The sequence below is a fragment of the Ruditapes philippinarum genome, unplaced genomic scaffold (genome assembly GCF_026571515.1).
Source record: "Ruditapes philippinarum isolate M1 unplaced genomic scaffold, ASM2657151v2 ctg794_1_1_1_1, whole genome shotgun sequence".
NCBI lineage: Eukaryota > Metazoa > Mollusca > Bivalvia > Venerida > Veneridae > Ruditapes > Ruditapes philippinarum.
In genome coordinates, this window is record NW_026866637.1 from 32,623 (window position 1) to 47,976 (window position 15,354).

At 31.4% G+C, this 15,354-nt stretch overlaps 1 protein-coding gene across 1 annotated transcript; it reads right to left on the reverse strand.

The window, feature by feature from the left end:
* Positions 1-9,595: 9,595 nt before the first annotated feature.
* Positions 9,596-12,048, reverse strand: LOC132733165 (uncharacterized). Its single transcript, XM_060719760.1, has 3 exons — positions 11,867-12,048; positions 11,338-11,497; positions 9,596-10,397 (listed from the first exon to the last, which is right to left on the reverse strand). Exons 1-3 carry the CDS (start codon positions 11,913-11,915, stop codon positions 10,235-10,237), a joined length of 372 nt encoding a protein of 123 aa, XP_060575743.1. The 5' UTR covers positions 11,916-12,048; the 3' UTR covers positions 9,596-10,234.
* Between the last annotated feature and the right edge of the window lie 3,306 nt (positions 12,049-15,354).

The following is a 15,354-nucleotide window of genomic DNA, read 5'->3' on the forward strand; positions in this document are numbered from 1 at the left end:
GACAATCATCCTATCAAGTTTGAATATTGTGGGTCAAATGGACCTTAAGTTATGCTCCGGAAACCAAATTGCTAACGGACGGACGGACAAACGGCAGTGGTTATAACATAATTTGCCTGAAATTCTTTCGGGCATATAAGAAAGGTCGAGCTAAAAATGGTAATAATAATAATATCATTAACAGATACAGTGAGCTTAAAATGACCAAACTACTATTACATACAAACACTAAAGAAATGAAACAAATTGTAGATGAGAAGGAATCTGTTTGCATTAAATACCTCTCAAAAACTCTATTATACTCTAGAGTTTCCTATAAATATATCAATCATATATGGGCTTAAAATCAAAGTAAAAAAAACATTGTTAACAGCATGAAAAAATTTACAACGGTTCTCAATTACATCAAGTTTAATTTAACAACTTTTACACAGCATAAAACATTATAAACATTGAACAAAAATAATTATCAGACTGAAAGCATCTATAAAACTTTTGTACACTTTATTTAAAGAAATAGTAAATAAAGTAGGATGACAGATATTCACTATAACACAAAAATACCATGATCCACCAGCCGGTAAGAAGGTAACTGAAGGTTTAAAAATAAGGCATCTATAACTTATAGTTATAGTACAACGATGAGACTGTAATGTGGCAATATCATAGCCTGGAGCGACATCGAATGTTTTTTTTCTACAGAAAATGATAAGTATGTAAGGCCGAGAACATTTTCTGTTGGAAAAACCTAAGATGCCGCACAAGGCAATGATATTTCCACATATAATCGAGTTCAATATACTTTAACTGTTTTATTGCTTGATAAACATAATAAAGAATTTTGATTAGACATAACATTTAAATATATATTTTGCTTCCCTTAATAGATTTAATTCCCCACATGGAAGCCTTGGTTACTTTTTACAGTACATGTTTGTTTATTCTTATTGTAAGCCCCGTAATGTAAGAACCAACCGGGAGTATAGTTGGTGTTCCTGATCAGTCAGTTAAATGACCACAGACATATAAAAACATTGCTGTAAATAATTGTGATGCGTAAGTATTACTCTGACCACCGTTTGATCAGCATTTGTTTTAATGGCATGCCAACAAAACAGATTTTAAATCTATTTTAATGAAAACGATTTGCAAGTGTTGCTACTCATGAAAATGTTTATACAGGCAGTGCCTCCTTACACCAAATTACATTCATGAAAAAGGATTAAAAGATTTAACAAGTACATTCAAGCACCAGACACAACTTTTTCTAAAAAAACAGCCGTTACCCAGTACCTTATTATCTTTCCCCAATCTGAATATATACACTAAAATGTAAAAATTATAACAGACTTATAATAACAACTTCTCCGTAAATAAAACAAGAGGCAAATGGCTCCAGATCATTCACCTTATAAAGAAGCATGATGCAACACTTCTTTAAAATAGAAAGTCAACATATTGCTTCCTTCATTAAACACAATTTCTGCAAGATTGCTGATTAACATATTAACATATAATCCTTACTAAAAGCATTTTATCTTTTCATGGCTATTTAAAATTTTGTGTCCATCGCTGGAGCATAAGGATAGGTCCCTTTTTGTGCTTCTGTAATTTCATACTTTCCTAGTAATTTTTCTAGGTGAAGAAATGTTCCCAGCTGTCTGCCATCAGTAACACATTCTTCCTCAATTTAAAGTTTTGGACGGGATATCGTTTTTCTTAATATTTTGAACAAGGACCTCTTTCTTTTTAAGGTCATCTTTCTGGTAAGTTTCACGATTTTCCGGCTCCTTCTGGTCTTCATTGTATATAAAATCATTGCTTCCTCTTCAAGTGGCTCTAGAATATCAATTTATAATATTATCAGTTTAACAATTCAATTTAAGAATCATATAGAAGAATGGCAATATACTCTAAAACTGGCTAAGCAATACAAATATTGTGAAAATGTGAATTATAACAAAAATGCGTCTGAAATTCAGGAAATTATATTTTTCATCATGAAAAATAGTGACTCCAGTCATTTGTCCCATTGATAATAATTAAATAATCAATTGTCGGTAGTAAAGGGTGACTGTTTATTCCAATTAGCGTCTGTCTGTTGACTGAGTGGTCATTTTGGTGAATAAAGAGAGAAAATACCCGAACTTCATAATCTGTGTATTACAATATCTTTGTTAATTTTTACAGATTATCAGGTGGTACAAACAAACTATGACATTTACAATATACGGTAATAATATTGCGCTTATAGGGTATAAAACTTTATATCTGCTTCAAAAAATTTTTTTTTTAATTTTTTTAAAAAGAATACTTCCAAAATGTTTGTATGAAATAAACATGGTAGATTATTGCCTTCAAAGCGAATGACGCATAAACAAAATCATTGCTTAACAGATAACCCCCTACTTAAAATAGCAAAAAATATTTTGTTCCGGAACATTTTATTCTGTTTACATACAATATCCATGTGTGTCAAATAACAGAAACATTCTTTGTTACAACTTTTTCGGGAATCAACCATATAATAAGGAAACAAATATAACTGTACTGTTGATAAATTTTATAAAAAAAATTCATAAGATTTTTACCCTTTAATTACTATTGTGAATGTTGTCCACTGTGAAGCTAAAATCCGGAAACTTTGTGTGTACCCCCGGATTAGTTGGGGAAAACCCACATTTGCTAAGTTTCCCATACTATCTATATATTTACCTGGGATGCAAACAAACAAGAGTATTCTAAAAACCTGTGTTGGGATTTGACCAGAAACATATTACCATATCATGATTGTGTTATATTTCAGACAAAACAACACAAATAATTGATATATCTTATTCACATATTCATTTCTTAAAGCTTTCAGTTCCTTAACTCATAAATGCAAAAACAATTTATGCCTTTAAATAAGCATATTAAGTATGAGTATATATAAAATTATTGTTTTTTTTTCAACATTTGAAAAATCACAAACAATGGTAATTAACTATAAGATGTATTGTTCAGGACAATGAAAATAATAAAGCAGGGTTTATTCATTAAGCTACCAAAACGTTCATATTGCTATTGTTTTTTTTTATTAGTCTTCTAGTGATATTTTACCTTACCATTCCATCTTTGGATTTATTATTACAAAGACTTTAAGCTATTTCAAATACTTTAATGCATGACTTACAGTACAGACCAGACTAAGTGTGTTACCTTAACCCTTTAAAAAATTTGCTGATGCATGTTTTAATTATAACATTGACAAAATTAAATTCACAAATATTCCAAGAGATACAATTTGAGGACCACAGTGTAAGTCCTCACATTTAAAAAAGTCTAACATTCTATTATCAAGGTCCTAAAATGGTATCTTTATCAAAACGAAATGTGTGTCAGTAAAATTTACTCCAGACTTTCCTGCGTTCATTGAACGCCGCCTTTCCTTGTTGATCTTGTTTATCATATTTTGTCCCTTGTATTTGTTTAGGTTTCCTCTCTCAAATTTCAGAAGCAATTTACTTATTAAATTGGCAATTAACCTCTAAATAAAAATAAGCATTTTATTCACACTATGCTATGAGGTTAATTGCCATAACCCCTATAGAGATTAGATATGAATGCAAGATATATGCAAGCTGTTGTCAGTGCTTTAATATTTAAAAAAAGAGCCTGGAAAATGCAGAATACCAAATCAAGTCTTCCTCTGTATGATTTCTTACATATTTCTGATAATCATACCTCATCATAATAAAGATATGTCTTTCTTGTCTTAATGACTGGATATGTAGATATAATAGACCTTAAGTAAGTTAAAGAATGTGTAAATGTTAAGGTCATCATAAAGCCTATATTACGGAATGTAAGTCCTCACATTGTTGGTTCATATGAAAACCCAGATGGTTAGGCATGATAACAGAAATTCTGCCTTCCGTTTCATTAGATCCAGATGGCACATCTGACAACAGAATACTGGTAAACATTATGCTGCATATTAAATATCTTTGTGTCAGCTATTTAAGAAAGAATAACCGAAATACCAGAATACTCTCGAAATACTCATATACTAGGTACAAGGAAGCTGGAATACCTTAGCAAACCAGAATACCCAAATAAAAAGTACCAATACAAAATATTGTTAGTATTTTTAAAGAACAGCCTTTTTGTTAACTCAACTACTGCAGAAACAAGGACATAATAAATAATACTAAGTAGCTAATTGCAGTATAAAAAATATGGACCAAAATGCAATACTTTTTTAATATAATAAATCAATTAACAGTGTTGTAAGTTGGTAATGAAATAGCCACTACAACAAGAAAAAAATAAACATAATTCCAATTTAATTACACTTACTGCTGATTTCAATGCCATCTGACATCAATAATTAAAATGTTCATACTAACTTTCTCAATTGAACAGGACACTGTGAAAAAGTGGACCAAATAGTACAATAGAATTACCACTTCACACCTATTGTGCAAAAGTTGGTTATATGATGTTCCAATTTCAATAATTTAACCGTTAGGGTCATTTAAAGGTCAAGGTCATATCTTAATTACTCCACATGTCTGTTTGGTCACAAGTTTTGTTTTGTCAATGTATGAATCAAAGCTGTACAAATATAACAAAATTATGACAACTTAACCAAAATGTTTTGACCTTGATGATCAAGGTCATTTTAAGCTCAATGTCAAGGTCAGTTCAACCTTCCATAGTGTTGTTTTATCAAACAATAATCCATACATTAATTGACAAGTAACAAAAGGTCTTGTCCAAAAGGTAATTTTTTCAAATATGAAAATAATTCATTGATTAATTACCATGCATAACAGACAATTATAGACAATCAATGAAAAATAAGTAATATGACCTTCAAGGTCAAGGTCATAAATAAGTCAAGGTCAATTTGTGTTTGATATACATGAAGGATTAATTGCAAAGTTATAGCTAGATACAGCAAAACAATATAAAATTTTAATAATTTTACGAACCCACTGTAAGTCCTCACTTATAACAAGAGCTGTCTCAGGAGACAGCGAAGCTTGACTAATTAAGTACTGGGCGCAGTAAGGAAGAAAAAAACTATAAAAGAAAAATCAGTTATGATATAAACATATTTCTTCTTAGGAAGTTATAGTTGTAAACAGAGTTCCAAGTTTAAGGGGAAATAATTCTTGAAATAGTCACACTAGAGTCATGGACCTTGTCACATAACATGTGTGTATTGATAATAAATATATATTTGAAGTTTGAAGTAGATACCTTAATTCAAAAGTAAAGAAGATATTATATTTCATAAGAAAATTCTAAGTTCAAAGGGAGATAAATCTGAAAATATTGCTACAAGAGTTATGAACCTTGTCACAAGGTGTGGTTGATGTTAAGGAATATGTATTTGAAGTTTGAGGTAGATAACTTTTAAATTAAAGAAGTTATAAATATGTGATTTGTAAAATAAATAGAAATTGACCTTGAAAAAGAAGGGTTTAACCCCTCAAAACGTTGGATATAGAAATGTTTGTGTAATAGATAATTATTAACTAACTGTTTCCAGAATGAAAATAAAGAAGTTATAGTAAAAATTAACATTTTTCAAGTAAAATATCTAAGTAAATGGGGAGATAATTCTTTCAATATTGGTACTCGAGTTATGGACCTTGTTACATAAGATGTGGTTAATGATAAGGAACATACATTTGAAGCATGAAGTTGATTCCTTAAGAAAAAAAAAAATTTAAAGGAGAATTCTAAGTTCAAAGGGAGATTGATCTAAAAATATTGGTGCTAGAGTTATGAACCTTGTCACATAAGATGTGGTTAATAATAAGGAACATACATTTGAAGTATGAAGTTAAGACCTTAAGAAATAAAGAAGTTACAGTAAAAATATTTATAAGGAAAATTCTAAGTTCAAGGGGAGATAAATCTAAAAATATTGGTGCTAGAGTTATGAATCTTGTCACATAAGATGTGGTTGATTATGAGAAACATATATTTGAAGTTTGAAGTTAATACCTTAAGAAATGAAAAAAAATAGTGAAAAATATTTTACTGCACCAAAATTAATCTGAAATCTAGACGTGGACGCCGGGGCGAGGAGGACAGCTCTCCATAATTATTATACTTTGTATAGTCGAGCTAAAATGTCTTATCTGTTGGTCTAATTTTAAAGATAGATCCTCTGTATGGTATAAGAAAAACCAAATTTACAGTTGTCAACTTGTGATCATACAAGGCTTTTCAAACCAATACTTGTAGAATGTGTTAAGAGCTGTCATCACAACATTTTGTACATTTTGTTTGAATGGGCATAGGCATGCATGACATTATGTCACAAACATCTATCTTTGTTTTCATTGTTAATGTAACTTTGAAACCAAGAGTATGTTGTATTGCAACTTCTTTGAGCAAGAGCCACAACTACATTATCAGAAACGAACAGATCAAGCATCTAAAATTTGAAGTTAAGAGGAACAGAGCTTGTATTTCAACAAAATGAATAAATTTACCTATCCAAGAATTCACTGCCTCCTGTAAATATCAATTTTAGAATTGTAGAAGATCACCCTTAGCCATCCTTGACCTTTGTGCTCCACTACCCCTTGAATTTTATACCGCTCTTAAAATAAAGATGAATATACTTCAGACAATAATAGTGCAATTTACTTGCTAAAATGACTTTTACATATGTTACTTGCTCTGCATTTGTTTTCACTGAGGCAATTTCTGATTTACAATATAAACCATCAATGTTAGGACTTGCACCCAATGATATTAGAAGAGAAAAAACTAACACACTGTTTCTGATACATGCAACTTAAACTGTAATGCACCGTGACACATATACACATTCTGTAAATGAAAGTCCATTATATGTAAGCCCTTTTGGATGAGGAGTTTCATTCATGCATCAGAACTGCTGCCAATATCTATCCCTGATGTCAATTTATTGCCAGAAGCAACTATATGTGTTTAAATTAGTCTATGCATCTGAGTCTTAGCTCCAGCAGGTAGTGGTTATGGTCCTAACAGCAAAATTGCCATAATAATTACACCTGTTTGCTTGACAAATTATGTGAAAAAAAATATTTTCACCTTTTCTTTCGAACAGACAGTCTGCTGGCCTGTTACAGCCTACTTCATTAGTACTTGCACATGCATACAGTACGAAAGATATAATGAAGTGATAGGTATAACAATATATGGCTAGTTGCCTTCATTTTTGCTTTTGTTATGAAATGTATGTTTTAAGTGTGAACACACACAGAATATAATTATTCAACTAACTTTAAAATATAAAATTGTGTGATGGTTCTGCAAGTCATATACTTCATTCAAAATCGCCGCCATAGTAATGGATCGCCCAAACTATAAATTCTCTTAAACTTGTTGAATTGATATTAAGATTATTTCCCAGAACAAACAATATCAACACCAGTATTTCAAGGGAATTATCTGTATTTCGCTAGAATATTTCATGTCTTCATCACATGTCAAATTTGTTAATACACACCTTTCTCCAAGGGGCCGAAGGATCTTGGTAGTCAAAGCACATTTTTTCATCTCTCAGTATTGGTCTGATGCTGTAAATGCTCTTTATCTTCAACTTCAACTTTGCTGTTTGGTTTTTTGTGGCTGCCATTTATCATTTTACGAATTCCTGATGAATGCATGGTGTCAATGCTGCAAAAAAGTCGATATCCACTATATTTTAGCATTTACATGACTTTTAATAATCCTGAATAATGATATTATATAATGCTTGGTATGCGTAACAATTATAAAATAGTTTTGGAGCATATTTCTCCATGATACTATCAAGAACATGATTTTCATAAACTTATACTAGGACCGACTGATGGTTTAGCCTCTTAAAACGTCTTCATGTGTTCATGCTAGGTGAATCAAAAGTACAAGTATGTTAACAAAAGATATTCTGACAAATGAAAATGAAAAGAAGTCAATATAAATTATATTCAGCTCTGAATTCGAAAAATACTTCAGCGTTCCCATATCCGCTTTTAAGCCATTATGTATATGTTAGTGTTCATCCGTGCTGTTCTACAGAAATAAGAAACTTCGACAGGAGCGAAAGCGACCGGAGAATGTTTCTAATTTCTGTAGAACAGCTTCGGATGAATACTAATATATTTAGTGTCAAACTGTATTTGGCCTCATTAATATTCACTTTAATACGTCACTACCAGTCTGCTTTTATTAATCAATAACTTGAATGTTGGGTTTATAAATATGCATGATTTACGTCACTTTGCATGCGAAGACGCATGTACCCCTTGTGTTTCAGTTGGGAAATATAAAGGACGGCATGTGGGTGATGCGAGCTTCCATTTGCTCAATATTGAAACATTTATTTTCGAAAAACATTTTGATGACTTGGATAATTGTTACCTGATATGATATATACACTTAGATGAGTAGACAACTGATACTCAGAAGCTAATAACTGATATGATTTATACATGTAAACACTAATTGTTACGTGTTAACAAGAGGTCACGTAATATATTTTACATAATGTTAACTTTCACTTTCTGTCTACCAAAAAATAAGTGAATAGACACACGTGACTTTCCTCTTAGTTACAAATTAATTAAAACCTTTTTTCTACATTCGTAATAAACAATATAAGTGTTTGAAATTATTTTTTGTCCAAAGGGATTGCAGTATGTTAAATGAATCGTAACACATTTACTTCGGCAAATCGACAAACTGTTAATCAGTCTAGTAAGTCAACTGTTTATAAAAATAATTTAAAACACTAAGCCGGTTAAAATTTATTAGTACGCATTTATTGCTGCGAAGCGCCTGGCCAATTTAATTTTGTAAATACGTACTCTTTACTTTATTGACATTTTGTATTGTTTTTACTTTAACACATGCAGTATCATTTTCGCCAAAATGTCGATTTAAATCTGAACTGAATGTATATCCTTTATCAATAAATGCATAAATGCAAAAATAATGTAGGTTGACCTTTTGACGTCAATTTTACTTAATTAATATTCAAAAGCGGCCCACGAAAGCGCATGTGCAAATTTATGCAAATGACTATTTTTACAAACGCGATTCTATGAAGCACTATGAAAAATAGAAGGCCACTATGAAAATAATTAGATATAGTATCGACTTTTGTTCTTCTATGAAAATTAACACTCATTTTTTTGAAGAAATACAGCGTTTCCATTGGATGACAAATAAAGTTGGACACTAGATGCAAATAAAGGTGCAAGATAATTATTTTGCACAATCTGTTGATACATTAAGATAATTGGGTCACATGATTATGTCAACAAAGCCAAGCTGATGTCACATCATGCATTACAAACTACTGTCTTATGATGGTGATAGTTTGACCATTTTTTAATCATCTAAATACTCTGGGGAAATAAACATGGTCAGAACATGTTCAGATATGTTTCAAACAGGTTTGAAAATATTATTAGAGCATGTCTGACTGTGTTTTAACCATGTTATGAATATATTCAAACATGTTCAAACATGTGCGTGAAATGGCACCATCGTCAAACATGATCAAAATGTGATCATGAATTAGCCGTAACAGTAACGATGTTTGAAAATATTTAAATCATGTTTCTGTTTCATTATCAGAACGTGTCCAGACATATTCTAACATTTTTGTCCATTATCTTAGAACATGTTTTCAACATAAAGAACATGTTTGAACATATTTAAAACATGTTTTTGCTACATGATTGGAACATGTTCAGTCATGTTTGTCCTTGTTCTGAACCACTGTCAACATGACCAAAATAATAACTGCAGGCCATTTCGGAATTATTTTTAGAAAAATAAGTAAAACTGTACAACCCACTGACCCTAAAAGCTCTCCTTGAGCCTTAATATACTCAGATAAACTTCAAGTAGAGTAGCATCACTTTAAACTAATAGGCAAGATAAGTAGCATCATCACTTTAATAATAACATTCTCAGGTGAGCTAATTAAAAACAGTGATAAACAGTGCTCAACGGAGTCTTAAAAATTATTTGTTTTGAAGTTTTTTGCAAATTTTCCTCTTGACTGCTTTAGTCTTCATGACTATGTCATTGTGTGAAACCTGAAAATGCTTTTGCACCAATTTCTCCATCATTGAAAATTTAGCGACATCAAATTTTGGTTTTGGTGGTGTGTTCATATTAGCCCTTTTGCTCGCAGCACTATGGTCATCAATTTCCTCATCCGTGAATAAAGAAGTAAGTCCCATCTTCACTGCATCATACACGTTGCTTTGGTTTTTATAAGGGTTTCAAGATTTGTTGTCTCTTCCTCGTTTGCACTAACAGTTTCTACCTTTTTCTTAAACCTTCTAAATTCAGATTTTCTGAAGTATCCATCCAGAATGCTCTCAATCTGCAACATTGTTACATATCTAAAATATATAATATAAATTATATTTTTTGAGATACTACGCAAAGCAATATTTTCTAAATATGTTTTACCCTGCTTTTAACAAAGTTCAGACATATCGCGGCGGTCAGTTCACACACGTTTCCTGGGCAAGCTTAGACAATTTAAGCGGTTTACCAGTACCGGATGCAAGTATGCAAATACCTAACAACCTGCTTTACAGGAAGATGATCTCGGCTAATACTCATGCTTGACAACACAACGGATGGGATCAAAACCACCCTCCTGCAGGAATCTAATGTTTGAAACACTCAAACTGTCAATGCTTACTTAAGACAGCCTTAAAAAACCAAGAGGGCCATGATTGCCATAACTAAGGACACAAACTAGGTTCTTCAAATTTCATTTGACCAAATGTTCTTGTACATAAATGTCATTTTGAATTGTTAAACTTGTTCTTATAGAACCATGATGGTACCTCAATGGCATCTCAGGCGACCCGGGGCCACTTGGTCCTCTTGTTTTCTTAAATCATTGCTAAAGGTCAGGGTTAGGTGACATTCAAGGTAAAATAACAAATTGACCTGTATGTTATAATGTTATTCTTGTAGATCTATACCAAATATTAATCAAATCCATCAACCTTTCATGAGTTATCACCTGGACATCCTAAAAGCCAACAGACTGACCTACCAAACTCACTCCTATCTAAATGGGGGTATCATAAGGCAATTTCAACGATATATACTTTACATTTAAGTTCTGCTGTCAAAATTACACATTGTTCTTACCTTCTTCATTTTTGGGCTACATAATTTACTAAGCTTTTTTTTGGTGTTTAAAAAAAGTCCCATTTAAAGAGCTTTTTAACGATAACATGTTTTTTCAAATCTTCAGATGTAACTTAGTTGGACTAGGGTTTTAGGTTAAAACAAGAGACATGTTGAATGTTTCAAACTTACTCGTCATTCTGGTTCTGTTCAACAACAGATCTATGTGTTTTCTGGGGGCTTTTCTTGGGTGTTTGTTTATCTGCCTGCGGTGTTTGTTCAACAACTGATCTATGTGTTTTCTTGGGACTTCTTTTTGTTGCTTCGTTTTCCTTCTGTGGCATTCTTTCATCTAAGAAATTTCTAATTTTATTATGAAGTTATTTTAATTTTTACATCTTCAATATGTATCTTAAAATGGCTAGAGCTGACTGACACATGGTCAAACCAAGCTCACTCCTATATAAACAATTAAGTAAACCCAATGATTAAACCTAAGTGAAGGGCCATAACTCTGCTTTTACTAGGTGAAATCATAAACAAAACCACAGGAGCACAAATTAACATGACTAGGTCATCTAGTTTTTTTAGCAATGCATGACACTAGCTGAAAATGCCCATTTTTTGGCCAAGTCAAGGGCGATAATTTTGCTCATACTAGGGTGATAACCTTTTTTACTGCAGCAGTTATTTATAAATCTAAATACTGTTAGTTACTTACTCAAAACATTTTTTTTCCTTACGGGTCCCCAAATCTCTCCAACTTCCATTGCAGAGCCAAAGTCTCTATCCGAGTCTGAATCTGTTGAGCTGTCATAATGTCTCCTTTTATTTGCTCTGCAATTTTTTTTAAATAAGAGACTAGTGAACAGCAGAGTGACTTTTATCCAGAAATGTGGTCCTACTCTTCTTTCATGAATTATAACTCTTTGAAAATTATAAGCACAAATTTAAATAACATTGCTTAAAGCTACATTAAATAAAGATGTAAAAACATTTTGCCGTCGGACTAAAAATCAAACATTCTACATTTTCATTAACCTGTTTAACAGTATTGTTGTAAATATTATCAAATATTGTTAATAAATTTGTATTTAAAACGGAAAACCCCACGGTAACACTTAAGTTCGTATACAAATTTTAACATGCAAATGAAGAATATAAACAGCTCATGTATGCGCTACGTCACGGTTTTATAGTTGTTATCCGGAATGATATTTTCTTGTGCAAACACACTTTAACCGTTTAAGCTTCACGGTGCACTAAGCCCGGATTAAGTGAAAGTAATCATCTCGTAAAAAGATTAAATTTGTATAAAAACATCCGTAACAATTCGGAAATATACCTTTAAATTAGGACTGCTACTTATAGTCATGTTTGTTGATGTACGGATGATCTGAAGGCGGAATTTCTCATGCAAACAGAAATTGTACTTCCCATTTCGCCACAATGAGGTTACCCATTTGTATGCTAATAAATTCACTGCGAAAAATATACTGATATACGGGAATATACGGTCCCGTATTTTTGACATATACGGGCGTGAACGGGATTTATTCGTCGAATATACGGACCAATATACGATTCCGTATAGGGAACACCGGGTATACGGAAAGTCCGTATATGCATCAGGCATATACGGAATTCTGTATTTGCCCCATATACATGTACGTATATTTGTTCGTACTTTTGAAGTATACGGAGAAAAAAATCCCGTATACGGACTATATTAAGGTTGTTATCCCTAGTATACTATAAATATACCAAGGATATACGGGACCGTATTTTCTACATATACAGAGGATATACGGACTCGTATTTTCTACGTATACAAAGGATATACGGAACCGTATATTCTTCATATACAGAGGATACACGGACTCGTATTTTCCACATATACAGATGATATACGGAATCGTATTTTCTACATATACAGAAGATATACGGAATCGTATTTTCTACATATACAGGGGATATACGGAATCGTATTATCAATATATACAGGGGATATACGGAATTGCATTTTTTAGTTGTCCACAGGGAATACAGAACTGTTTTTTCTTGATAAAAGAAGATACAGATAATATCAAAAGCATGCATTTACATATAAGTGACACGTATACATGACCGAAATGCAGATTTGTACAATAGAACATGTTTTATTACACATTTTGAATGGGAACTGTAAAGTCATATGCTTAAGAACTTTACCTTCACAATTGGAGTATTTCAAGTAATAATGTAAAAACTAAATCGAGTCACTCTTAAATATTTATTATTTCATAAACATATATTCAATATGTATACATATATTAAACAAAATTAACATGTCTTCGATACAACAGTCATATATTGTCCAAGCCTTATTCCAGAGGGACAAATTAATGTAACGGAACGGCGATATACCGGTGTGATGCGATACAGAGTCATGAAATATGTATCACAGTGGAGAAAATCCGCATTGCGATATTTTCTTTAGAGATCGAGTTATACATGTACATGTTTCGATATTTTCAAGCCGTAACTTTTATGAAATGCATGTCGTTTAAATATAGAACAAACTATACCAACTTGAAGTCCGATTCCTTTTATCTTAACAATGATTTTTATGAGCCACTTGTATCACACCCATAGAATATTTTAAAGATATTCATATCATTTGTTCGTGTTAACATTCACATACATGTATGTTAGGAAAAGGAGTTCATAGCACAAATTGATTATTACAGAAAGTTTTAATAATAATCATTAAAACTAAAAATCCGTATTCACAGAAATCCGTCATTCAAACACAGTTCTTAAAAGCACTTAAATATATCAATCATCTATAGGAATGTTACGTAGACCAGTGTGACGGTGTCTATTTCGTGACGTAGGAAATGTTATCTCCAGATATTACAATCTTCTTCGGCATGTGTGTATCTGAAAAAGAGAGTTTAAAATCCTGTTTAAATAGTGCCATGAAATAATTATCACAACTTTCAAAAAGACTATACACAAGCACTTTTTAAGCGTATACATATATACATTTCTAACGCAAATTTCAAAAATATTATAAAGATGTCATTTAAAAGCAACCATTTACACACGATTTAAATGAAATTATTAATCTATGACGGATGATAAGTTATATGTTTTTGTTAATAATACAAAATAACATTGTATTGGGAAAAAGTTCTGACATAATCTTTTTGGTCGTTTTACGATATATATTAGCATCGTTATTAGGAGTCAATTCGTTTGAAAAAAGGCTTACAAAGTACAGATATTTGTTACTCAGATGTAGATCCGTGTTTGCACAATGATAGACAGTAGACAGTAGACATTTTATTTTATTCCAATAGGCTTAAAAGCCCATGCGGACATAAATCATGCACAATAACGAACAGTGTATGACATAAACATATATACATAATATCAACAATCATGAAAGAAAAAAAAAGTTTGGAGAAGATCAATTTTGATTGATAAAGTAAATACCAGCCGAAAATATTCTTAAGTAGTTACATAATAATTAGGTAGTTAATAATAATTTTCATATCAAAATTGATCTTTGAACCATTGTATAGATCTATTATATATACATATAAACATACATACACACATATACATGTACATACATACAAAAACAAAACATAAATTACATGAGCCATTTACGCAAAATTTGTTGTAAATTAATTGAATTTTAATACATAAACGCATTGCCATATATTTATACACACATCCTAAAAAATTAAAGTCCCTTCGCATCAATTGCAGATTTAATAATTGTAACAAATCTTTATCATTCATTTTGGATTTTGAAACTTCGAAAGTCCAATGTCAAAAGTGATTTGACTATTCATGTTCAGTTGCAAAGAGACCTTCGAGCTGACTTAATTGCTAACCTTATCATATAAACATGACATTCATATCAATAGAAAACATATTATATATAATTATGTACAACAACGTTTTAATTTTCTCCATAATTATATCTGTCTTGCCGAAACGAAAGTGCAAGACAAATCATATGGATATTATGTATTTTTTTTAACATGAACATTACAACTGGACAAATTTGCATTGTTAATCATATAGCAAAGTATTTCTAATAATAAATGCTTTGTTTATATATATTCCTAAGTTTTTAAGTATGTTCTTATTTTCTGAGTTCATAAGATCTACAAATTTATACATGCTAGGCCGTATCCAATATTTTCTGGCAAT